This window comes from Macrobrachium rosenbergii, chromosome 7 (assembly GCF_040412425.1).
Source record: "Macrobrachium rosenbergii isolate ZJJX-2024 chromosome 7, ASM4041242v1, whole genome shotgun sequence".
Taxonomy (NCBI): Eukaryota; Metazoa; Arthropoda; class Malacostraca; order Decapoda; family Palaemonidae; genus Macrobrachium; species Macrobrachium rosenbergii.
Window position 1 is genome coordinate 27,751,182 of NC_089747.1, and position 26,103 is coordinate 27,777,284.

The 26,103-nt window shown below is 38.7% G+C and overlaps 1 protein-coding gene across 1 annotated transcript in view; it reads left to right on the forward strand.

Annotated features, from left to right (window-relative positions):
* The first annotated feature begins 900 nt into the window (after positions 1-900).
* The window catches only part of LOC136840255 (protein phosphatase 1L), a 34,327-nt gene continuing 9,124 nt past the window's right edge, over positions 901-26,103 (forward strand). Inside the window, 2 exon segments of the mRNA XM_067106883.1 lie at positions 901-1,221; positions 1,224-1,517. Of these exon segments, the coding sequence (XP_066962984.1) occupies positions 1,042-1,221; positions 1,224-1,517 (474 nt within the window). The 5' untranslated portion in view covers positions 901-1,041.

Sequence of the window (26,103 nt, forward strand, 5' to 3'; positions counted from 1 at the left end):
TGATAAATAATTATTATTTTTAATTATAATGGAATTATTGTTAATTAACCTTTTATACGTAAATACTTTACCGTATAAGCAAATACAAAATGTTCCGTACTATAACACGGCACAAGACGACATCTTTGCATCACCTGTGTAAAGTCACAAGTCGTACTTGGTGATAATATTCATCTTTTTTTTCCAGTGAATTAACTCTGCCTCAAGATTAAGGATATTTTTAAATTAGGACGCAGTGCCCAAACTCCAAATTATGACGGAGCAACGTTGTGTTAATCATCTTCCCTGCGAGAAAAGCGGAAAGTACCGAGACTAAGAGAGAGAGAGCGATGTTTTGCCAGATATAACTCAGACACAAGGCTATTTTAATCTCAGTTTGTCCCCGGGAGCTGACGAAGAGGTTTCCTCGCTGTGTAAACTTCTCACGAGAATGTAATTGTTTGTGTGGGAATGGAAGAAGTTTAGGGGGATTTGTCTGGAGTGAAACACGTGTTGGTTTGGGTTCCTGTAGCCTATAAGCCAGTTACCCGACATCCTTTCGTTATAGGGTACCTAGGCTACAGTTGCAATTTTTGTACAGCCAGTCTTAGATGGGTTGGCGTCGATTAGTTTGCGGGGTCAACTTTGCCATTTGTCATATAGGAGACGATGGGTTTTAGGCTATACGAATTCTAATTCTATGCTAAATGAATGCCCAGGACAGGTTAGATTAAGGCTTACCCAGGACAGGTCAGGTCAGATCAAGGCGTCAGTAGCACGTACAGAGTAGATTGCCTTCATTACTATGGTGTTGCATTGTCTAACAAAAGCCTAACTTTAGTTGCTCCCAGCCTAACTCCTACTGCTGAGCATTCTGTATAGCCTAGATTAGGTCAGTTGTGGTCTGTTTAGGGTATCTAGCTTGCGACAGTATTTGAAGCTGGGACTTTAAAATTGAAGCTCAGCTTTCTGCCATTTTGTTCAAGGTTGTTACAAAGCTAAATCACAATTTGACATTGACTATCACAGGCCATTTGTCAAAATCTCAAGAAACTAGGAAGTATGGATGATGATATGGAAGATGAGATCATTTACGAACTGTTCACTGCTCACGCTCACATCATCTGGCGTTATCTAGTAACGTACTGGCTAAGCGAGATGATAATCCCAGACTGGCGGCATTTTCAAGACAAGGTAGCTCCGCAGCTCTTGGCCTTTCATGTTTCTATAAGCCACACTATGAAAGGAGCTTGCAGAGTAGCAGTAACATTCTGCGTCAGTTTATGGTAAAAGCTCACTATGCCCTGGGGCTAGATAATGTTGGGAGTGGAGGGTTTAAGACATTGGGTGACTTGAATTTGGTTACCACTCTCGGAAACGATAACGTAACGTGGGACTTTCACGAGGGCATTGCTGGCATATACGGAATGCAGGGCAGAAGGGGCAACATGGAAGACCGCTATCGTGTCATACAAGATGTTGACGTCGGGGACAAGAAGATGTCATTCTTTGGAGTATTTGACGGCCATGGAGGACAGGTTAGTTACCATAGTGTTGTGCATACACCTTAGTTCTAAGTCCTAATTGAGAAAACCCTCATAAATTGCCACATTTGTTAACACATGCCATGGGTAACCTAACTTACCCTAGGTTAAATAGTAAGGCCAGTTTGTTCCTCTTTTAAAATATTAGCAATAGTAGCGTGTAAAATTGTAAAATTGCCGCTTAAATATAAATCAAAATAAAGTGTTTTAGCAATAAATATAGCATGTCAACCAAAAGCCAGTCTCAGAAATACATGCTATAGGCCTACTCATCAACTAATGAACGACTATGTTGAGGAGTATTTTACTTATACAGCAGTTACTTCTTTGCATTCTTTCTATTGTAGAAACATCAATTTAGTATAGGCTAGGACACTTTATAGCATATGTATAATTGCTTCATTGTAGTACAACTTTAATTTCATGAAGTAAATTCTCAAATAGTAGATGCAATTTAACATAACGATATACTTTAGACTTTGTAACCATAACAGTCAGGCAATTAAATCATTGTTAATTCCATTGTTAACTAGTTGATGGCCGTCTTCTGTCACCTTTGACCCTTGTATAAGAATTTGTCCAAGCTTCAGGATGTGCCACTTTGATCCACCCATAAGTTACAACCTTTTTTGACAGTTTGGATTGACTGTAGTACTGTATATATATATATTTAACATTACCTTTAATTGATTTCTGCCTTACCATGTGTAAGCAGTGAAAAAGAAGGAACAGCAATTTCTCTCTCTCTCTCTCTCTCTCTCTCTCTCTCTCTCTCTCTCTCTCTCTCTCTCTCTCTCTCTCTCTCTCTCTCTCTCTCTCATATTGCATAAAATTAATATTATATTAAAAAGGTAGATGAACACATGTTATGCTAGTGCAGTTGACATTTCAGTGATTTTATAGCCATTTCCAAATTTTGATTGTAGATACATTGTCCTTTTTGTATCTTGTCACCTTTATTTTTCATGTAAATTAATGATATTTTAATGACCTAACAGATTAAGGATCAGTTAAAGATGTTTTCAGGTAATATTCCAAGAAGTAGGTTAAAGAGTAACTTGGCTGACCTTTTTTGAAGAATTTAACCAGCCTTTTTTATATTTATGGTAGAAATTTTGCAACAGTAATACTTTTTCATACAGTATCTTGATTTTAGTTTTCTGTTTTACTATCCTTTTAAAAGAGTTTCTTTTAATTCTCTCTTTTAATTTGTATGCTGTGTTTGATTTTCCTTCATTTTGTTGCTTTCCTTTTTTGTGTAGTCTCATTAAAGGGCATGCCAACCACCAAATTTCGAGGAATTGTCAAATTTTAGTTATTAACAATTTTCAACTGTTTTATGTCTCTATAAACATATCCTGAAGCGTTGCTAAAAAAAATGTGTAGATTGGTTTATTGACAATTTTGTTCATCAATTAGGCTATATGACAATGAACCACAAATTGTAAAATAAAACTTGTAAAAAATGTCTGTATGAATAAATCAGGATAGGATCAAGTAAGTCAGTATACAGTATTTTGGACTGTTTTATGCGTAAATAAACATATCTAGAAATGTTATTACTAAGAAAATTGTTTAGCTTGGTTCATGGACAATTTTGTTCATCGCTTGTATGGCACTGTGAATGACAAATTGTAAAAAACGTAAGAGTCTGTGAATGATCCTGGATAGGATCAAGTTTGAGCTATTCACCGTTTTGGATTGTTTTACAGTAAACAAATATATCTCAAGATGTTATTGCTAAAAAAATGGTTAGAATTGTTCATGTGCAATTTTGTACATCGCTTGTATGGCACTGTGAACAACAAATTGTAAAAAAGCATGTAAATCAGTTGTGAAGAAAATGTTTCAAAAATAATTGTCACCCTCTAAAATATCCCATTCTCTCTGTAGGATGTGTCAGAGAAAACAGGTTATAATGATATAGGGATAACTTGCTCTAGATGTCCAGATTCTCTCAGGATTTTTGAAAGTACAAATATCAGGATTTTTGAAAGTACAAATATATTTTTCTTTTGCTGTTTTCTCAAAACAAACTTTTTTCCAAACTAAATGCTTATTTCTTTAAGAAGACTGAACCAAATTCAAAGAAACGTTTACAGAGTGTAGTATAACTATATACTCTATCCTTATTTTGTCATTGGGAAAATGGCATTTCTGTGGAACTTAATTTTACATATTAATTTTGAAAGGTGACATCATGATTATTTCAAATGCAAAAAATAATTGAACTTACTGGTCGAATTTCTAAATTTCCTCAAAAGAGAATTTTCATTATTAGTTGTAGAATATGTGGTAAAAATTTGAAGCAAATCCCTTCAATCACAAGGTAGAAACAGTCATTTTTTTAGTTTATAATGGGGCTTTTTGGCATCGGCACTTCCCTTAAAGACGTTTAATAAGATCCTTATAAAAGTGATCATTTGTGTACCTTTTCACAAGTGAAATCAAGGATTCATCTCAAAACTGCCACTTGAAACAAGGGCCAGCCATGAAGAACAGTACAGTTTATGTTGTAACTCACTGTCATACTGTTAACCCTGAAGCTGATATTTATTGCTGTCATACATTTTTGTATTGTCTCTTGTAACTTTAGAACACACAGTCATGTAGCATAGCACCTGTTTAGTCCAATCAGTTATAATCCTAGAACCTTTCCATTGTAAGTACATAGCCCAATTTGAAAATTCTTTGATGACTGGAACCCTTTGGGCTATTCTAATCTGCTACAAACCCAGTCTTAAATTGGCAAGTATGTATTGTGCACTATTTTAACAACATTCTAATTGAACTATTATTTGGTGAAGGGCAAACAGAATATTTTGAGTCGGGATAGTTGTCATATTGAAAAGATTGTGGCCAGTTACACTTAACATTTTGATGCACAGATAATTAGACAGGAAGAAAACAAATACACAACTAAAACAAAAAAGGAATAAACCTTACATCCATACTTTTTCTCTTTATCTGTCGTTCTTACAGTATTAAGTCTAGGGTAAACATTCCATATGATTCTCTCTCTCTCTAATGCTTCTTTTCAACATGGTTCCCATGAAACTATTTTCACACTTAAACACATCGGAAGTCTCTCTCTACTAGTTTGCATAGTCAGTGACATCATTAACATTTTACCAGATTTGTCCTTCACATGGCATGATTTTCTCGTCTCCATCCGGTCTTCACCCTATCGGGTCTTCATATTGGCTACTTTTCAGACTTAACTTTAAATCATCCCAACTTAAGTTGCATTCTGACAGTCTATCTTTGTGATTTGTCTATTTTCCAGTTGCTGGACTCCATGTCAGGCAACCATCTTCGATCTCATCTCACTTTGGCCATGAATCTTTGTATCCAAAATCTCCATTTTTTTTTTTTTTTTATAATAACCATGTCTCTGCATGGAGTAGCACAGCCCTAATTAGCACTTTGTAAGTTTTTCTTTGTATACTGTTGGGGTACTTTTATTTGTCTGTAGTCCAGCAATCTCTTACCCCTTTTATCAAGACCATTTTTATGCCTCTCCTTACCCTTTCAATACCCGTTTCAGTTCAGTTAGTCCACAAGGTAACAGAAATTATTTGGGATGAGTCTTACGTACTGTTAAAGTTGGCAATCATCATTTAAAATTAACAAAAGAACAGCACTTGGCTGACCCAGGTGGTGTAAGAATGTGTACTACAGTAAACCCCCCGTATTCGCGTTCTCACGACCAAGGACCACGCGTTCGCAGAGTTTCTCTATGGAACATATCTACCCATTATTTATGGAAGAAATTCGCCCATTCATGCGGTATTTTTCACTGTGAAATATTCACTAATTACTGTATTTTCAGATAATTTTCATGAATAAATGCGCTTTTTGTGATAAAACTATTAAAATACTCAGGTATAAGCATTTTTACAGGGTTTTTCTTGTGTTTAAACTATCAAAATGGGCAGTTCTAAGTGTTTTTAGAGAGGTTTTATGTATTCGCGGATTTTAGCTATTCATGGGGGGTTGTGGTACCCATCCCCAGCGAATATGGGGGGTTCACTGTACTGTATATGTTCTTGTCAGAGTTCTTCCTGCCGTCATACATTGTGAATTGGTAGTGCTAATTTTGACTATGTTTTGTCTGATTTTCTCATATATGGCATTGTGCTTGTTTTCTGCTTTGCGTTATGTCATTTACAGCAAGCAGAAATAGAAGTGTTAGGTTATGTAGGAGTGAGTTATGTGTAAACCAAATGTTTTCAGTTAGGCATGATGGTCACATGGTGTGATTGTTTCTGGTAAGGGTAATGAGTGTGATGTTCTTCACATAGTGAAGAATGTAAGGAGTTTGTTGAGATGCGAGATGCCGATAGATGCACAACACTGCATTGAGTTCACTGCCACACCTTTTCCACAGCATCCGAATGGCCACTTTCCTAACTGTGCTTTTTCCTTTGCTACTTTTCTAATCACCATACATTTTGTTCATTCCTCTGATTCTGTGGGTGACACAAGGCTATGTGCATGTAGCATCTCCCAGGGGCCTCCATTATAGATTCATTTGTGTTTATAACTTTACTGTGATATATAGCAACAGACTTGGGGGTGATTCTTGTATAATGGCATTCAGTATAGAAAAAAAATTTTTTTTTATGCCTCAATGCCAAGAAGTACTTGTTTGCCAACATTGGTAACTATAGGGTAGAAGAAGTTGTGATAAAACCCATAGGGTCAGTTTAATCTTTAAGAGCATGATTTTATTTAAGTGACTACTTATAATACTTAATGGAACAAAAGTTAAGCCTTAGAATACGTGCTGTTTTTTGCAGTCATGCTTCTCTTAATTTTAGCATTTAGTATGAAAAGCATTTCAGTGAGAATGAACTTAACAAGTTCTTCTTTGTAATGTATAATCCGATATCATCATGATTTAACTGCAGTATATTTCTTAGCCAGTATAAACATAACATAAAGCGTAGAGCACAGTCGATGCAAAGATAAAGACAAAAAAATAGTGTTTGTGATGTAGTTTAAAATGTGAGCCAAATATATTTAAATACAAGGCCATCTCTTCAGAAAGAGTATCCAAGTCTTTGAAGCTGTACCTAAGTGAGGGAATATTTTTGAAAGGAAGGGCAGCAAAAATCTGAGTACTGTATATAGATTTTGTATTTTGTGTACAATCCTGTTGTTCCTAGTAATTCAGGTTACAATTTGGTCTGTAACATTTGATCAGAGATATTTTATCATTTATCTTTGTTATGAATCTCATAAACTTGTGCTATTTTAATGAATACAATATTTTTCACCTCTCAGAGAGAACTGGATTATACTGGATTGTACTTTTTAAACTTGAGATTGTAGTACTGCACTGTATATGACAATGTTCTTGATAGTTTTATTTACTGATTTATATTGTTTTAATTGTCATCTGCATTTTACCACAGTTCCTTTTCATTGGGCCTGTTTTTCTCCCTTCTGTTAAGTTTGTTTCATTGCTTTTTGACATGACTTTTCATCCATTACAATTAGAACCTCAAAAGTTCAAGTAAGGATGCGATGCATTACTACCCAAAAACAATTCACCCTGTGTTTTACTCATTTTTATTTAGAATATTATGTATGTATTTATTAATTTACAAAAATTTAAAAACTGACTCCTTTTCTTATTTTTATTATCACTCGTAAATCTCTTTAAAAATGAGCGCCATATTCTCTGGAAGCTTGAATTTCAAGTCAGTGGCCCCTGTAGGCTTGTTCCATATGAATAAGGGTCAGTCTTATGTATAATTATAATAATAATGATTAACTTTCGCTCTTATGTTCACTCATCGTTTAGGGACAAACCCTGTTGCCAAGCCTTTTGGGATTATAGAAGTGTGATGCATTGATCAGGGTAAACATCTTTCTTATAATTTGTTACTTCGATACAAATGGAGGCACATTTCGAATACGGTAATAATAATGATAATAAGGGCAAGTTGGCCCTTTGGAACTTCTGTGGGAATAAAACACTTGTAACTGATCAAATGATTGACACTACACATGCAGTCCTGAGAACAAACATCACACATGATCAGCACCAAAGACCACTTTCCACCCACATCAGAACCTTAGGTAACCAAACATTAGTCTGAATGGGCATTCGGCCACTTCATTCAGTGTTTATTCAACTCATTCATTCCTGATCTGAGGATTTGATAAAATTTGTTTTTATTTATTTAACACTTCCCAATTACTAGCTGTCCCCTCTGCATCACCCCATCCTTCATCTAAGCTAGACTATATTAGATTTTGCTTATTTAAAATGCAGTATATTCAACAGTTTGTTGATGTATCTATCTGTTTATGGTTCTTCCTGTTTTCCATTTTTCACTTGCAAACTTTCCATTCTCAGAAAGCTTGTTCTGGAAATTAATTGAGGCTTCTTTCCATGTGGATGCCATACATATTTTACTAATAGTATATGATACTATAATATGAAAGTGCTGTTCTTGTAAGATACAAAAGTGATTTTCTGAATCTTTTATCACTTGAATTCTTTTCATGAATTAGGTTGGCTCGCAAATGGTGTGCGATATATTAAGGTTTGAGATTAAGACACTGTTGTCATGTGTGTCCCTCACAAATCCTGTTTTTTTCTCTCTCTCTCTCTCTCTCTCTCTCTCTCTCTCTCTCTCTCTCTCTCTCTCTCTCTCTCTCTCTCTCTCTCTCTCTCAAAGTTCTTGGCAGGCTATGAGGATGAGGCTTGCAGAAGAGTATGACGGTAACAAAACAATTATTCATGGTAGGAAAAAGAGGTTATCAGTGACAACAGTGTATGTTGCCAGTTGTTTGACACATACCTTTGTATTGCATACCTGTTTTGATGGTATGGCATTGAGACATCACAGAGAAATATGGCTGCATAAAAGATTGGAGGTTGGAGTACTTCAGAAGATCTGTTGACTGTCATTTGATATGTGTATTTCTTTCTGTCTTTCTTTAAATCTTCAGCTGAAAACCCTTATGAACAGTTGGCAGACTGTAAACCCAAGAGAGCTCCAAAGAGAGATCAGCCTGTGGAAGGAGACAAGTTATAGGAAAAGATGATAAGTAGATACATACGAGGGAATATAAAATAAAAGTGATACACTTTATGTTTTGGAAGTTTGTGTAGGTAGAGGGATGAAAAAAAATGTCAAATAAAAGGGAATTAAAAGGTTTGGAATAATTTTCAAGGAAATGATACACTGTCAGAGTTAGTGAAAGTGGAAAACTTGGTAAGAACTAGAGTTAGGGAAAGTGGAAAGCTTGGTAAGAACTAGAGTTAGGAAAAGTGGAAATCTTGGTAAGAAATGCACGTATGACAACCAGAATTTCCAGGGAGCTACATTGTACAGTATGCTTTATATACCTAATAGAATGAATAGATATACATCATAAATTTAATAGTCTTAAAAGTGCAGCAGTACCATTATGTGCAAGTAGTTTGATTTGGTAACTGGTTAAGGTTGGTAACCATAAACCAAAAATCAGATAACTATTATTGCACATGATGCATTGTAGTTGTAGTATCTTTGAAATTTCTCAAGTGCAAGTGGATGTAAATTGAGGGCAACATAACTCTTGGACAGTGTGTTTGTGTTTGACGTACTGTAACTGTACCATACCTGAACTGCATATGAGCGTACATTTCTCAGACTTAAAGTATCTCACTTACAACCAGTCTTGGAGAGTACAAGTCAAGGCCTAACTACCTTCATAAATTGTCATAAAACACACATTACTTATTTAGATTCCTCCCTTTGTATTTTCTGAATTAAACAGATGAAATGAATTAGGGAAGACAGAAATGTTCTCATTCTTTTTGTGTAGGTGGCATGAATGAGAGATCAGACCAATTGAGCTTCAAGACTTCAATCCAGTATTTGTTTGATTGCAAAGCTTGATGCATACAGTGAGGCTGCAAAAATGATGATGATATACATCACACTGCCTGTTCCCTTTTGAAGGGCATGATGAAGTCTTGGGTTTAAATTGTGTTCACCGGTGTCTTTGCATTTGTTTGCCTCTGTGTCCACTGGATGTCTAAGAAAAGTTGTTAATTAGATTTTGAGATAGATCTGGGTGTAGGCCCTGATTTTTTTTTTCATTCCAATTGTTACTGCTCTTGGGAAGAAGAAAATTCAAACCCCTCACACCCAAACTAGATGTCCAACAGGAATACAAACCTACACTTTCATAAATGGAGTTACTCGCGCAAGGCGAACAACTCCATTAATTAAATCATACGTTTGTATCCTAAGAAATTTATAAGATCATAAGGTTGTTATTATTAAGAGGTTTTTTGTCTTTTTTCATGAAACTTTGAGTGGTCTCATACACGCTGGTCTTTGCATGTGGCCATGTTGGGAATGTCTCCACTTATGAGAAATGAAGCAGCCCTCAGCCTTAATTGGGACATGGACTGGATCAGTGAATGGTGTAGCCAGTGGGGTATGAGGCTGAACTCCAGTAAAACGAAAACACTATTGATTAGCAGATCTCATACAGATTTTCCACCCCATCCTCCCCTTCAGGTGGATGGAACTTTGCTGAATGAGTGAAGCTTTAACTATACTAGGTGTAACTTTTGACTCACATATAACTTTTGAGAAACATAAGTTGTATGTCAACAGAGACCTTTCACATTCACAGTTGATCCCTGATCCCCTTTACCTGCTGAACAGCAGCACCAATAAATGTACCTTGGTGTCGAATTTCTCAGTTCCAGAGGTCCTTTATTCCTCACACCGTTGGACTTTGGAACAGCCTCCCAGAGGATGTCATGGAATTGGATCTTCATAAGCTCAAGGAAAGATGCAATGCATTACTACCCTAATACTATTCTCCCTGCATTTTAATGCATTTTTATATCTTTATTAATTTATTTTTTTCTTTTTTATTAAGTGGGTTATCTTCCTTTTGTATTTCCCTTTACTGTACCTCCTCTTACTACTTCCTAATGAACAACGTATTCTTTAGAAGCTTGAATTTTGTCAGTGGCCCCTGTGGGGTTGTTCCATGTGTATAGGTTTCATCTTTTGAAAAATAATAAAAATAATACCCTGAAAAATAAGTGGTTTCACACCAAAATACTGTATAAAACATTTTAGTACCTTAATTCATTCCCTGGATATTCTTGGGTCAGTCATAGTCAAATGGGAGTTGCAAACAGAGGTCATTGGTCCAGGCAAGCCTTGTTCTAAAGCTCTTTGGAATTAGGATATTAGCTGTATGGTCCTTTCTTCATGGTCTGCTGATTATTTAGCTCATGGTGCATTCCTCCCAGTCTGCTGATCACTATAGCTTATGGTCCTTTTTTCTTAGTCTGCTGACTACTGTAGCCTCATGGTCCCTTCTTCCCAGTCTGCTGATTACTGTAGCTCATGGTCCTTTCTTCCCAGTCTGCAGACTACTGAAGCCTCATGGTCCTTTCTTCCCAGACTGATGATTACTGTAGCTCATGATGCTTTCTTCCCAGTGTGCTGATTGCTGTAGTTCATGGTGCTTTCTTCCCAGTGTGCTGATTACTGTAGCTCATGGTGCTTTCTTCCCACTCTTCTGATTACTGTTGCTTATGGTCCTTTTTCCCGATCTGCTGACTACTGTAGCCTCATGGTCCCTTCTTCCCAGTCTGCTGATTACCGTAGCTCATGGTCCTTTCTTACCAGTCTGCTGATTACTGTAGCTCTTGGTGCTTTCTTCCCATCGTGCTGATTACTGTATCTTACGGTCCTTTCTTCCAAGTCTGCTGACTATCGAAGCCTCATGTTCCTTCCAAGTCTGCTGACTACTGTAGCCTCATGGTCTTTTCTTCCCAGTCTGCTGATTAATGTAGCTCATGGTCCTTTCTTCCCAGTCTACTGACTACTGGAGCCTCATGTCTTTTCTTCTTAGTCTGCTGACTACTGTGGCCTCATGGTCTTTTCTTCCCTGTCTGCTGACTGCTGAAATCTCATGGTCTTTTCTTCCCAGTCTGCTGACTACTGTGGCCCCATGGTCTTTTCTTCCCAGTCTGCTGATTACTGTAGCTCATAGTCTTTTCTTCCCAGTCAGCTGACTACTGTGGCCTCATGGTCTTTTCTTCCCTGTCTGCTGACTACTGAAGCCTCATGGTCCTTTCTTCCCAGTCTGCTGATTAATGTAGCTCATGGTCCTTTTATACTTTTTTTCTTCCCAGTCTACTGACTACTGGATCCTCATGTCTTTTCTTCTTACTTTGCTGACTACTGTGGCCTCATGGTCTTTTCTTCCCTGTCTGCTGACTGCTGAAATCTCATGGTCTTTATTTCCCAGTCTGGTTGACTACTGTGGCCTCATGGTCTTTTCTTCCCAGTCAGGTGACTACTGTGGCCTCATGGTCTTTTTCTTCCAGTCTGCTGACTACTGAAGCTCATGGTCTTTTCTTCCCAGTCAGCTGACTACTGTGGCCTCATGGTCTTTTCTTCCCTGTCTGCTGACTGCTGAAATCTCATGGTCTTTATTTCCCAGTCTGCTGACTACTGTGGCCTCATGGTCTTTTCTTCCCAGTCAGGTGACTACTGTGGCCTCATGGTCTTTTCTTCCCAGTCTGCTGACTACTGAAGCTCATGGTCTTTTCTTCCCAGTCAGCTGACTACTGTGGCCTCATGGTCTTTTCTTTGCAGTCTGCTGACTACAGTGGCCACATGGTCTTTTCTTCCCTGTCTACTGACTGCTGAAATTTCATGGTTTTTATTTCCCAGTCTGCTGACTACTGTGGCCTCATGGTCTTTTCTTCCCAGTCAGGTGACTACTGTGGCCTCATGGTCTTTTCTTCCCAGTCTGCTGACTACTGAAGCTCATGGTCTTTTCTTCCCAGTCTGCTGACTACAGTGGCCTCATGGTCTTTTCTTCCCTGTCTGCTGACTGCTGAAATCTCATGGTCTTTATTTCCCAGTCTGCTGACTACTGTGGCCTCATGGTCTTTTCTTCCCAGTCAGGTGATTACTGTGGCCTCATGATCTTTTCTTCCCAGTCTGCTGACTACTGAAGCTCATGGTCTTTTCTTCCCAGTCAGCTGACTACTGTGGCCTCATGGTCTTTTCTTCCCAGTCTGCTGACTACAGTGGCCACATGGTCTATTCTTCCCTGTCTGCTGACTACATGGTCTTTTCATCTCAGTCTGCTGACTACTGTGGCCTCATGGTTTTCTCTTCTCAGTCTGCTGACTACAGTGGCCACATGGTCTTTTCTTCCCTGTCTACTGACTACTGTGGCCTCATGGTCTTTTCTTCTCAGTCTGCTGACTACTGTGGTCTCATGGTCTTTTCTTCCCAGTCTGCTGACTACAGTGGCCACATGGTCTTTTCTTCCCTGTCCACTGACTACTGTAGTATCATGGTCTTTTCTTCCCAGTCTGCTGACTACTGTGGCCTCATGGTTTTTTCTTCCCAGTCTGCAGACTACAGTGGCCACATGGTCTTTTCTTCCATGTCTGCTGACTACTGAAGCCTCATAGTCTTTTCTTCTCAGTCTGCTGACTACTGTGGCCTCATGGTCTTTTCTTCTCAGTCAGCTGACTACAGTGGCCACATGGTCATTCTTCCATGGCTGCTGATTACTAAAGCCTCGTGGTCTTTTCTTCATAGTAAGCTGACTACAGTGGCCCTCATGGTCTTTTCTTCCCCGTCTACTGACTACTGAAGCCTCATGATCTTTGCTTCTCAGTCTGCTGATTACTGTGGCCTCATGGTCTTTTCTTCCCAGTCCGCTGACTACAGTTGCCACATGGTCTTTCTTCCATGCCTGCTGACTATTAAAGCCTCATGGTCTTTTCTTCCCAGTCTGCTGATTACTGTGGCCTCATGTTCTTTTTTTCCAGTCTGCTGACTGCTGTGGTCTCATGGTCATTTCTTCCCAGTCCGTTGACTACAGTGGCCACACGGTCTTTCTTCCATGTCTGTAGACTACTAAAGCCTCATGGTCTTTTCTTCCCAGTCTGCTGACTACTGTGGCCTCATGGTCTTTTTTTTCCCAGTCTGCTGACTGCTGTGGCCTCATGGTCTTTTCTTCCCAGTCAGCTGGCTACAGTGGCCACATGGTCTTTTCTTCCCAGTCATCTGACTAATATGGCCTCATGGTCTTTTCTTCCAGGCAGCTGACTACTGTGGCCTCATGGTCTTTTCTTCCCAGTCTCTTGACTACTGAGGCCTCATGGTCCTTTCTTGCCAGTCTGCTGATTACTGTAGCTCATGGTCTTTTCTTCCCAGTCAGCTGACTACTGTGGCCTCATGGTCTTTTTTTCCTGGTCTTCTGACTACTGAAGCCTCATGGTCTTTTTTCCCACTCAGCTGACTACTGTGCCCTCATGGTCTTTTCTTCCCAGTCTCATGACTACTGAAGCTCATGGTCTTTTCTTTCCAGTCAGCTGACTACTGTGGCCTCATGGTCTTTTCTTCCCAGTCTGCTGACTAGTGTAGCCTCATGGTCTTTTCTTCCCAGTCAGCTGACTACTGTGGCCTCATGGTCTTTTTTCCCAGTCAGCTGACTGCTGTGGTCTCATGCTCTTTTTTTCCCAGTCTGCTGACTACATGGTCTTTTCTTCCCAATATGCTGACTTCTGAAGCTTCATGGTCTCTTCTTCTCAGTCTGTTGACTACTGTGGCTGCATGATCTTTTCTTCCCTGTCTATTGACTACTGTAGTCTCATGGTCTTTTCATCTCAGTCTGCTGACTACTGAAGCTTCATGGTCTTCTCTTCTCAGTCTGCTAACTACAGTGGCCACATGGTCTTTTCTTCTGTCTAATGACTAATGGTCTTTTCTTCCCTGTCTACTGACTACTGTAATATCATGGTCTTTTCTGAGTCTGCTGACTACTGTGGCCTCATGGTCTTTTCCTCTGATAACTACTGTGGCCCCATGATCTTTTCTTCCCAGTCTGCTGACTACTGTGGCCTCATGCTCTTTTCTTCCCAGTCTGCTGACTATAGTGGCCACATGGTCTTTTCTACCATGTCTGCTGACTATTGAAGCCTTATGGTCTTTTCTTCCCAGTCTGCTGACTACTGTAGCCTCATGGTCTTTTCTTCTCAGTAAGCTGACTACAGTGGCCCTCATGGTCTTTTCTTCCCTGTCTACTGACTACTGTAGCCTCATGGTCTTTTCTTCTCAGTCTGCTGACTACTGTGGTCTCATGGTCTTTTCTTCCCTGTCTGCTGACTTCAGTGGCCACATGGTCTTTTCTTCCATGTCTGCTGACTACTGAAGCCTCATGGTCTTTTCTTCCCAGTCTGCTGACTACTGTGGCCTTATGGTCTTTTCTTCTCAGTCTGCCGACTACAGTGGCCACATGGTCTTTTTCCCAGTCAGCTGACTACTTTGGTCTCATGGTCTTTTCTTCCTAGTCTGCTGACTACTGAAGCTCATGGTCTTTTCTTTCCAGTCAACTGACTACTGTGGCCTCGTGGTCTTTTCTTTCCAGTCAGCTGACAACTGTGGCTTCATGGTCTTTTCTTCCCAGTCAGCTGACTACTGTGGCTTCATGGTTTTTCTTTCCAGACTTCTGACTACTGTGGCCTCATGGTCTTTTCTTGCCAGTCTGCTGATTACTGTAGCTCATTGTCTTTTCTTCCCAGTCAGCTGACTACTGTGGCCTCATGGTCTTTTCTTCCCAGTCTGCAGACTATGGCCTCATGGTCTTTTCTTCCCAGTCAGCTGACTACTGTGGCTTTGTGGTCTTTTCTCTCCAGACTTCTGACTACTGAAGCTCATGGTCTTTTCTTCCCAGTCAGCTGACTACTGTGGTCTCACGCTCTTCTCTTCCCAGTCTGCTGACTACTGAACCTCATGGTGTTTTCTTCCCACGCAGCTGACTACTGTGGCTTTATGGTCTTTTCTTCCCAGTCAGCTGACTACTGTGGCCTCAGTGTCTTTTCTTCCCAGTCTCATGACTACTGAAGCCTCATGGTCTTTTCTTCCCAGTATGCTGACATCTGTAGCCTAATGGTCATTTCCTCCCAATCTGCTGACCTTTTTAGCTCATAGTAGTCCTTTCTTCCCAGTCTGTTGACTATTGAAGCCTCATGGTTCTTTCTTCAGAGTCTGCTGATTGCTGTGTCTCATGGTCCTTTCTTCCCAGTCTGCTGACTAATGGTTCTTATTTCCAAGTCTGCTAAAGTCTAACAGTCGTTTCTTCCTAGTCTGCTGAGTAGTGTAGCTCATGGTCCTTCCCAGTCTGGTGACTACTGTATACCGATAGTCTTCCCAGTCTGCTGATTATTGTCACTAATGATCCTTTCTTCCTAGTCTGCTGACTACTGAATCCCCATGGTCCTTTCTTCCCAGTCTGCTGACTACTGAAGCCCCATGGTCCTTTCTTCCCAGTCTGCTGTAGTCTACAGTCCTATCTTTCCAATCTGTTGGACTACTGAAGCCTAACGGTCCTTCTTCCTAGTCTGCTGAATATTGTGGTTCATGGTCCTTCTCAGTCTGGTGAGTACTGAAGCCCCATGGCTCTTTCTTCCCAGTCTGCTGAAGCCTCATGGTCCTTTCTTTCCAGTCTGCTGATTACTGTAGCTCATGGTCCTTTCTTCCCAGTCTGCTGATTACTGTAGCTCATGGTCCTTTCTTCCCAGTGTGTTGACTACTGAAGCCCCATGGTTCTTTCTTCCTAGTCTGCTGACTACTTTAGCCCCATGGTCCTTCCAAGTCTGCTAACTACTGTAGCCTAATTGTCCTTTCTTCCCAGTCTGCTGACTACTGAAGCCCCTTGGTCTTTTCTTCCTAGTCTACTGACTGCTGAAGCCTCATAGTCCTTCTTCCCAGTCTGCTTAATGCTGTAGCTCTTAGTCCTTTCTTCCCAGTGTGTTGACTACTGAAGCCTAATGGTCCTTTCTTCCCAGTCTGCTGATTACTGTGGCACATGGTCCTTTCTTCCCAGTCTGCCGACTACTGAAGCCCCATGGTCCTTTCTTCCCAGTCTGCTGACTACTGTAGCCTAATTGACCTTTCTTCCCAGTCTGCTGATTACTATAGCATATGGTCCTTTTTTCCCAGTCTTCTGACTACTGTATCCTAATGGTCCTTTCTCCCTATTCTGCTAACTACTGTAGACTTACAGTCTTTTCTTCCCAGTCTGCTGATTACTGTAGCTCAGTGTCCTTTCTTTGCAGTCTTCTGACTACTGTAGCCTAGTGGTCCTTTCTTCCCACAGTGCTAACTGCTGTAGCCTCAGTGTTTTCTTCCCAGTCTGCTGATTACTGTAGCTCATTGTCTTTTCTTTCCAATCTTCTGACTACTGTAGCCTAATGGTCCTTTCTTCCCAGTCTGCTGACTACTATAGCTTCATAGTCTTTTTTTCCAGTTTGTTGATTACTGTAGCTCATGGACCTTTCTTCCCAGTCTGCTGACTGCTGTAGCCTCATAGTCTTTTTTTCCAGTCTGCTTATTTCTGTAGCTCATTGTCCTTTCCAGCCTTCTGACAACTGTAGCCTAATGGTCATTTCCTCCCAGTCTTCTGACTGCTGTAGCTCATAGTCCTTTCTTCCCAGTCTGTTGACTACTGAAGCTATAATGGTCTTTTCTTCCCAGTCTGCTGATTACTGTGGCTCATGGTCCTTTCTTCCCAGTCTGCTGATTACTGTGGCCCATGGTCCTTTCTTCCCAGTCTGCTGGCTTCTGAAGCCCCATGGTTCTTTCTTCCTAGTCTGCTGAAGCCCCATGGTTCTTTCTTCATTGTCTGCTGATTAATGTAGCTCATGGTCCTTTCTTCCCAATATCTTGATTACTGTAGCTCATTGTCCTTTCTTTCCAGTCTTTTGACTATTGTAGCTCGTGGTCCTTTCTTTCCAGTCTTGACTACTGTAGCCTAATGGTCCTTTTTCCCAGTCTGCTGACTACTGTAGCCTCATAGTCTTTTCTTCCCAGTCTGCTGATTACTGTAGCTCATTGTCCTTTCTTTCCAGTCTTCTGACTACTGTAGCCTAGTGGTCCTTTCTTCCCACAGTGCTAACTACTGTAGCCTCATAGTCTTTTCTTCACAGTCTGCTGATTACTGTAGCCTAATGGTTTAACTGTCAGGTACATAATCCCGAATTTGGGTCAGAAGGGATATAGTTTTTTTTTTTTTTTTTTTTTTTTTTTTTTTAGAAACCCACTTTCCTTGCCTGATTCGGGCAGATCCCCAGCAGGAGAATCGATGCTATTTAAATATCTAGTAGCCCCTCAACTTACCAGACACTTTGGGGATCTGGCCTGCTGATCAGTAACAAAGTGCGTGAAGTAACAAAGACTTTATATTATAGCTTGCTCTTGAATATTTTTCAGATATCTTACATCTGTCAAAAATTCCACTGAATTCCTAATGTAAACTAACCTGGACTTGACAATTGACATACAATTTAAGAGATTTATCTAAACTGTATCACATCTAAAATGGTAGCATAGTAAAAAATAATCATAATTATGAAGCTGATACGTACGGAAGTATATGAACTTGAGGTATTACTGTACCTGCAAGAATAATTGGGAGCACGTTCAGTATTCTGATGAAAACCACAAGAGGTAGAAATTGTCGCTTCTTCGCTTCCATATTCAGAAACATTTAGTTCTATGTGACTTGATTTTCCGAGAAAGAAAGCAAGCGTTGCAGAGTCGAAGGATGTTTCCTGGATGGTGTTGGCAAAAAACCTGACGTTACTTTCATATCATTCTCTCTCGTGCTCCTGCATTATGCGGTGGTTTCTTTGTAGAGCACGAGCAGCTCTAAATGCTTCTTTATGTTATTTTTGTTGTCAGTTTCTTAAAGAAAGGGAGGAGGATTTTTTTAACATTCATGATGACATTCAGGACCAGAGAGAAGGATATTCATACATTTATATTTAGGTTGGAAAAGCGAAAAAAAGTTAGAGAGAAAGTCTTGTGTTTCTCGTGATGTTCAAGCACTGGTAGTCTATACACAGGTCTGAGGCAGATAGGCTTACGTTGTTCTTCATTTTAACCAAGAGAATGAGAGGGGGAGGGTAGGTGGAGGAGGAGGGAATGTTGGAGTTATGGGGACAACTCGTGGGTGTTAATCTGCATATCGACATAAGGAGAAAGATGAAGGTATATTCACCTTCCAAATTAGGCTTGATATTGTTTTGTAACAAAGATGTTTTTATTTTTATTCTCTCGTGTTCCTAGGAAGTAAGAGTGTGTGCTGCGTACATATAAATACATCTGCGTGACTTTCTCTTTTCGTATTTTTGGGCATAGTGACATATTTAAGGTGAGGTGCCAAAATTTCATTTGGGGCAGGTGGAGCTCCCAGGAAATTCTCTAGTCTGTTCACCAGGTAAAATATCTGTTCACTCTCTCTAAAACTCTCTCTCTCTCTCTCTCTCTCTCTCTCTCTCTCTCTCTCTCTCTCTCTGTGTGTGTGTGTGCGCTTGTGGTTAATTATAGAGTGTGTAGCCAGGAGACACGTGATGTGAAATGTGACTGCAGTTAAAGGCAGAATTCACCTCAGAAGAATTGACGTGTCAGGTGTGCCCTCTGGTGGCAGAGTTGCACACGAGCACATTTTTGAGCGTCGTTGCTGCAGCTGCATAATTTAATTAGAACGTATTTGACCTAACTTCAGTTTAACCCTGTTTCCACTCAAGCCAGTTGTAATTAAATTTATCAAGGTGTCCGTGAAATCTACTGACATAACTTTGTGAAAATTCTCTCCATTAATGTGGTGTTTCTGCAAAACGACGATTTTAACACGCTATGAGGCTTTCAGCTGTGGTCTTGCTCTTTCTGGATGAAGCTTGGCCATATGCCAGCACGGGGCGTTGCTTCGGAGTAACCAGGAAGAGTTGTGATTACTTCACACCGAAGGAAATGAACGATTATGAAAGTAAGATACAACTGAAATGGAAGATAAATAATTCTATCGACATAAATAATGAAGTAGTTTGAGTTGTTGATTAAAGAATAGGTAAAAATTCATTGGCGAGATTAAGTCGTTGCTCATTACAAATCCACAGTTATGTCGATATATTGTATTATTGGTAAAAGTTCAAGTTTCTAACTTTTGCAGGTGATACAGTAGTCTATATGCAAATACATTAGAGTTCAATCTTATCATGAAACTAGGGGTATTTAGTTTAATGGTGGGTTTTGCCCCACCTCCCCCCAAAAAAAATTGTTACTTCTCTCTTTCTCTTTTCCATACCCACGGGGAAGAGAAAAAGAGAAAAAAAATTTTGGGGTGAAAACCATCATTAAACTGAATACCCCTATTTTATTCATAAGATTAAAATCAAATGTATTTACAAATAATACAATTCACTGATGAAGATACCCACAGTGGTGTTAGTGTAAGTATATAATATATATATATATATATATATATATATATATATATATATATATATATATATATATAGAGATATAGAGAGAGAGAGAGAGAGAGAGAGAGAGTTTCAAGAACCGAGCAGGTTGTCGGAAGGATTCGTTTTGTACATATTTTTAATATATGTTTGCACTGACATCACTGGGTTCCTTCACCATTTGAGTGACGCACGCCATTATGATTTGTTTTTCTTTAAATATACAATTTATTGATATTTATAAAAGATTAGATAGGATAACAATAAAGAATACGCTGTTAAGTTGCCATTGGGCAGTTTTTTTTTTTTTTTTAATAATATCAGAAGACCGCATCGGTGTACTGTGTCGTCGGGTGTGTACTGTGTGGTTGCGTGTGGTAAGATCAGATCTCCATTGACACAGATCACGTTTCAGGTTTGACGTACAAACAACCCGGGAAAAGATCCTAAAAGGTTTTATATGAGTTTCAGCACAAGGCATGATTGAGGAGATGTGTGTGTGTCGTACTTAAGCATTTCCAAAAGTCGAGAGGGAGAGAGAGAGAGAGAGAGAGAGAGCGCTACTTTGCCTTGTTGTTTAAACCAGTCAGCATTTAAAGCGACATCTGGTTTTTACGCCATTAAAACGGAACTTTTATTATTATTATTATTATTATTATTATTATTATTATTATTATTATTATTATTATTTTCGCCGTGTCGTATAATTTTCGTTGACTTGAAGTTGTAGTGGTGGTACGTCAAGCATATTGGCAGAGAACGTAAAATTTCTCTCTCTCTCTCTCTCTCTCTCTCTCTCTCTCTCTCTCTGTCTTATTATTATTATTATTATTATTCAACGTATGAAGAACGCAGAACGTTCAAGTAATATGAAACTGCCTGTTGTCGCGTCAGTCTTGGGTAGCAAATCAGTCAGTCCTTGAGGATTTACCAAAAGACTAAATAAGCACTTTTCCACCGTGGGTGTGACCCACAGTAGTTGAGTTACTGACAGGTGTATAAATTGTTGAATAGGTCCTCACAACGGGCATATATATATATATATATATATATATATATATATATATATATATATATATATAGTGTTTGTGTGTGTAAGGAGATTTACAGATACCGCCAATCGTCCAGTATTGCATCAACGTACACACATCATCACCGTTATCAGACGCCTTTGATGGCGTATGCAGAACACCTCTTAGGTATTTCAGTACGTGTTATGATTACCGAAAGGGCGATTCCTCGCGTAATTCACGTCATTTCGGTGTCATTCATTACGGTTGCGTCATGCCTCACTCGCGTAATCAATTTATGCGTAATGGCCGTCGTGATCTGTGCCAAAGAACTTATAATTTTTTTAAGTGTTAATTAATTGTGGGTTACCCAGTGGCACATTGAGTGCTGTTTAAAGTGTAGCTGGTATTATTATTATTATTGTTATAATTATTATTATTATTATTATTATTATTATTATTATTATTATTATTATTATTATTATTACCCTTGCATTCACTACTAGTAATCATAACTGCATAAATTAATGAAAGCTGTTGTAAAAATGCCTATAAGAATGAGGCAAAGGACCTCGAGTGCTGGTGCATATAGGTTGAACTGGCTACCTGTATGCCAACACGTCCTCTTGCGTCCCCTCCCAAGGTTGATTATTTATTTAATATATATGTGATCGTTTGGTTATCAAGTAATATATTTGCTCATAGTAGTCTTTCACATATAATATTTAAATGTAGATTGTGGTGTTGTTCTTCCATTATAAGAATTTAGTGACACCCTCTCTTAGCAAGATGATGTAAGCCTGATGAACTTATAACAGCTAATGAAAACTTTGTGACCTCATAACAGCTAATGTAAGCCCGGCTACCTTATAATAGCTAGTGTAAGCCTGGTGACCTTATAACAGCTAATGTAAACCTGGTGACTATATAATAGCTAGTGTAAGCCTGGTGACCTTGTAACAGCTAATGTAAACCAGGTGACTATATAATAGCTAGTGTAAGCCTGATGACCTTATAACAGCTCATGTAAGCCTGGTGACCTTATAACAGCTAATGTAAACCTGGTGACTATATAATAGCTAGTGTAAGCCTTGTAACCTTATAACAGCTAATGTAAGCCTGGTGACATTATAATAGCTAGTGTAAGCCTGGTGACCTTATAACAGCTAATGTAAGCCTGGTGACCTTATAACAGCTACTGTAAGCCTGGTGACCTTATAATAGCTACTGTAAGCCTGGTGACCTTATAACAGCTAATGTAAGCCTGGTGACCTTATAATAGCTACTGTAAGCCTGGTGACCTTATAACAACTAATGTAAACTTGGTGACCTTATAACAGCTGGTGTAAGCCCAGTGACCTTATAACAGCTATTGTAAACTCGGTGACCGTATAACTGCTGTTGTAAACTGGTGACCTTATAACAGCTATTGTAGACTTGGTGACCTTATAACAGCTATTGTAAACTGGTGACCTTATAACAGCTATTGTAAACTGGTGACCTTATAACAGCTATTGTAAACTGGTGACCTTATAACAGCTGTTGTAAACTGGTGACTCTATAACAGCTATTGTAAACTTGGTGACCTTATAACAGCTATTGTAAACTGGTGACCTTATAACAGCTGTTGTAAACTGGTGACCTTATAACAGCTATTGTAAACATGGTGACCTTATAACAGCTATTGTAAACTGGTGACCTTATAACAGCTATTGTAAACTGGTGACCTTATAACAGCTATTGTAAACTGGTGACCTTATAACAGCTATGTAAACTGGTGACCTTATAACAGCTATTGTAAACTTGGTGACCTTATAACAGCTATTGTAAACTGGTGACCTTATAACAGCTATTGTAAACTTTGTAACCTTATAACAGCTATTATAAACTGGTGACCTTATAACAAAGCATTGTAAACTTGGTGACCTTATAACAGCTATTGTAAACTGGTGACCTTATAACAGGTATTGTAAACTTCTGGTGACCTTGAAACAGCTAATGTAAACTCTGGTGACCTTATAACAGCTATTGTAAACTGGTGACCTTATAACAGCTATTGTAAACTGGTGACCTTATAACAGCTATGTAAACTGGTGACCTTATAACAGCTATTGTAAACTTGGTGACCTTATAACAGCTATTGTAAACTGGTGACCTTATAACAGCTATTGTAAACTTTGTAACCTTATAACAGCTATTATAAACTGGTGACCTTATAACAGTTATTGTAAACTTGGTGACCTTATAACAGCTATTGTAAACTGGTGACCTTATAACAGGTATTGTAAACTTGGTGACCTTGAAACAGCTAATGTAAACCTGGTGACCTTATAACAGCTATTGTAAACTGGTGACCTTATAACAGCTATTGTAAACATGGTGACCTTATAACAGCTATTGTAAACTGGTGACCTTACAGCTATTGTAAACTTGGTGACCTTATAACAGCTATTGTAAACTGGTGACCTTATAACAGCTATGTAAACTGGTGACCTTATAACAGCTATTGTAAACTTGGTGACCTTATAACAGCTATTGTAAACTGGTGACCTTATAACAGCTATTGTAAACTTTGTAACCTTATAACAGCTATTATAAACTGGTGACCTTATAACAGTTATTGTAAACTTGGTGACCTTATAACAGCTATTGTAAACTGGTGACCCTATAACAGCTAGTTTAAGCCTGGTGACCTTGAAACAGCTAATGTAAACCTGGTGACCTTATAACAGCTATTATAAGCCCAGTGACCTTATAGCAGCTAATGTAAACCTGGTGACCTTATAACAGCTAATGTAAACCTGGTGACCTTATAACAGCTATTGTAAGCCCAGTGACCTTATAACAGCTATTGAAAACTTGGTGACCTTATAACAGCTGGTGTAAACTTGGTGACTTTATAACAGCTGTTGTAAATGGGTGACCTTATAACAGCTAATATGAAATTGATGACCCTATAACAGCTAGTTTAAGCCTGGTGACCTTATAACAGCTAATGTAAACCTGGTGACCTTATAACAGCTATTATAAGCCCAGTGACCTTATAACAGCTAATGTAAACCTGGTGAGCTTATAACAGCTCACTTATTGTAAGCCTGGTGACCTTATAACACCTATTGTAAGCCCAGTGACCTTATAACAGCTATTGAAAACTTGGTGACCTTATAACAGCTATTGTAAACCCAGTGACCTTATAACAGCTATTGTAAACCCAGTGACCTTATAACGGCTATTGTAAACCCAGTGACCTTATAACAGCTATTGTAAACCCAGTGACCTTATAACATCTATTGTAAACCCAGTGACCTTATGACAGCTATTGTAATCCCGGTGACCTTATAACAGCTATTGTAAACCCAGTGACCTTATAACAGCTATTGTAAGCCTAGTGACCTTATAACAGCTATTGTAAACCCAGTGACCTTATAACAGCTATTGTAAGCCTAGTGACCTTATAACAGCTATTGTAAACCCGGTGACTTTATAGCAAACAGACCTGGTCATAAAATGATCTCGTGTGTTGGCTGCTAGACCTGACCTTCATGACGTCATACATGCATGTTGTATAATACAGTTGGATAGTTTTTTTGTCTCGATGCTCGTCCATTATTTATTTATTCAATTTACTTCTTTATTTATTTATATATTTATTTATGTCGTCTCTCGGGTTTGCTTGGCCAGTAGAGCGTGTCTTAGCAGATAATAATAATGATAATAGCAATACCTCTGTTTTAATGTCGGTAAAAGATTTCACTTTCAGTGTTGATAAAATGAGTGGTTTAAAAGATAGGGCAAGGTGGTTAATTTGCATAAGCCGTTCGTATCTCTCTCTCTCGCTCTCTCTCTCTCTCTCTCTCTCTCTCTCTCTCTCTCTCTCTCTCTCTCTCTCTCTCTCTCTCTCTCTCTCTCTCTCTCTCTACAGCACTTAACACTTTACACAGTGTTACCGTCAGGGATTTATCTACCAAGCATGTGTTCGCGTGCGCCTGAGGGCCAGGAAGAAACTGACAACGACAAAGATTGGGCTAATTAATATCTCTCTCTCTCTCTCTCTCTCTCTCTCTCTCTTCTCTCTCTCTCTCTCTCATATTTTCTTTCAGTTCCTCTTTCTTTATGTATATTTATTTTCAATCTAGATTTTATTGGTTATATACTTATACACATACACACATATATATATATATATATATATATATATATATATATATATATATATATATATATATATATATACATATATATATATATATATATAGATTACATATATACATATATATATTATATAGATTACATATGTGTGTATATATATATATATATATATATATATATATATATATATATATATATATATATATATATATATATTTGTATTTACCCCTCAGATGAAATAAATTATTATTATTATTATTATTATTATTATTATTATTATTATTATTATTATTATTTAATCTGACATCATATCATCCAAGAAGTATAGAAACAAATTTCATTTTTATAATAGACTTTTTTTATCACTTATGCAAGGGTAATCTTTAAAAATAAAGTATATATATCATATATGATATATATGTGTATGTATGTTTGTACTGTATGTATACTGAAAGTGAGGATAAGCAAAACCTACAATCGGATGTGCGTGCTCTAGAGAGAGAGAGAGAGAGAGAGAGAGAGAGAGAGAGAGAGAGAGAGAGAATTATGGTGCCAACTCTTCCTGCGTCAGACCAGAAAACTTTTTTGTCCATGGGCACTCTGCTTCTTGGCACTGTGCCCCACACTTTGTGGCCATGAATTCCCCCTGGCGAGAAGGGACAGAGACCTCTCTCTCTCTCTCTCTCTCTCTCTCTCTCTCTCACAAACACCTCGAAACGGGACCCACTCGTCCCAGCCGCTTTACGGAAGAGATTCGGAAATGAAAAAAGGCTTTTGCAGAACGCCGGCGGTGGTGGGCCAAGTGAATTGAGTGTTGAGGGGTGATAGGGCCTCGGGTAATAATAAAAAGGGGGTTTTTGAGCGCCCATCACGTTGGGCGCAACGTGAGAGGGAGTGAGAAAGACATACAGACAGAAAATGTTCGCTTTTGATTGAACCGTGAGGAGAGGCGTTTTTTTCGTACGGGACCCACCGTTGGTTTCATGTATTGGCTAATAGCTGAAACTAATTGCACAGAAGATTATATGTATGTGTGTGTATATATATATATATATATATATATATATATATATATATATATATATATATATATATATATATATAT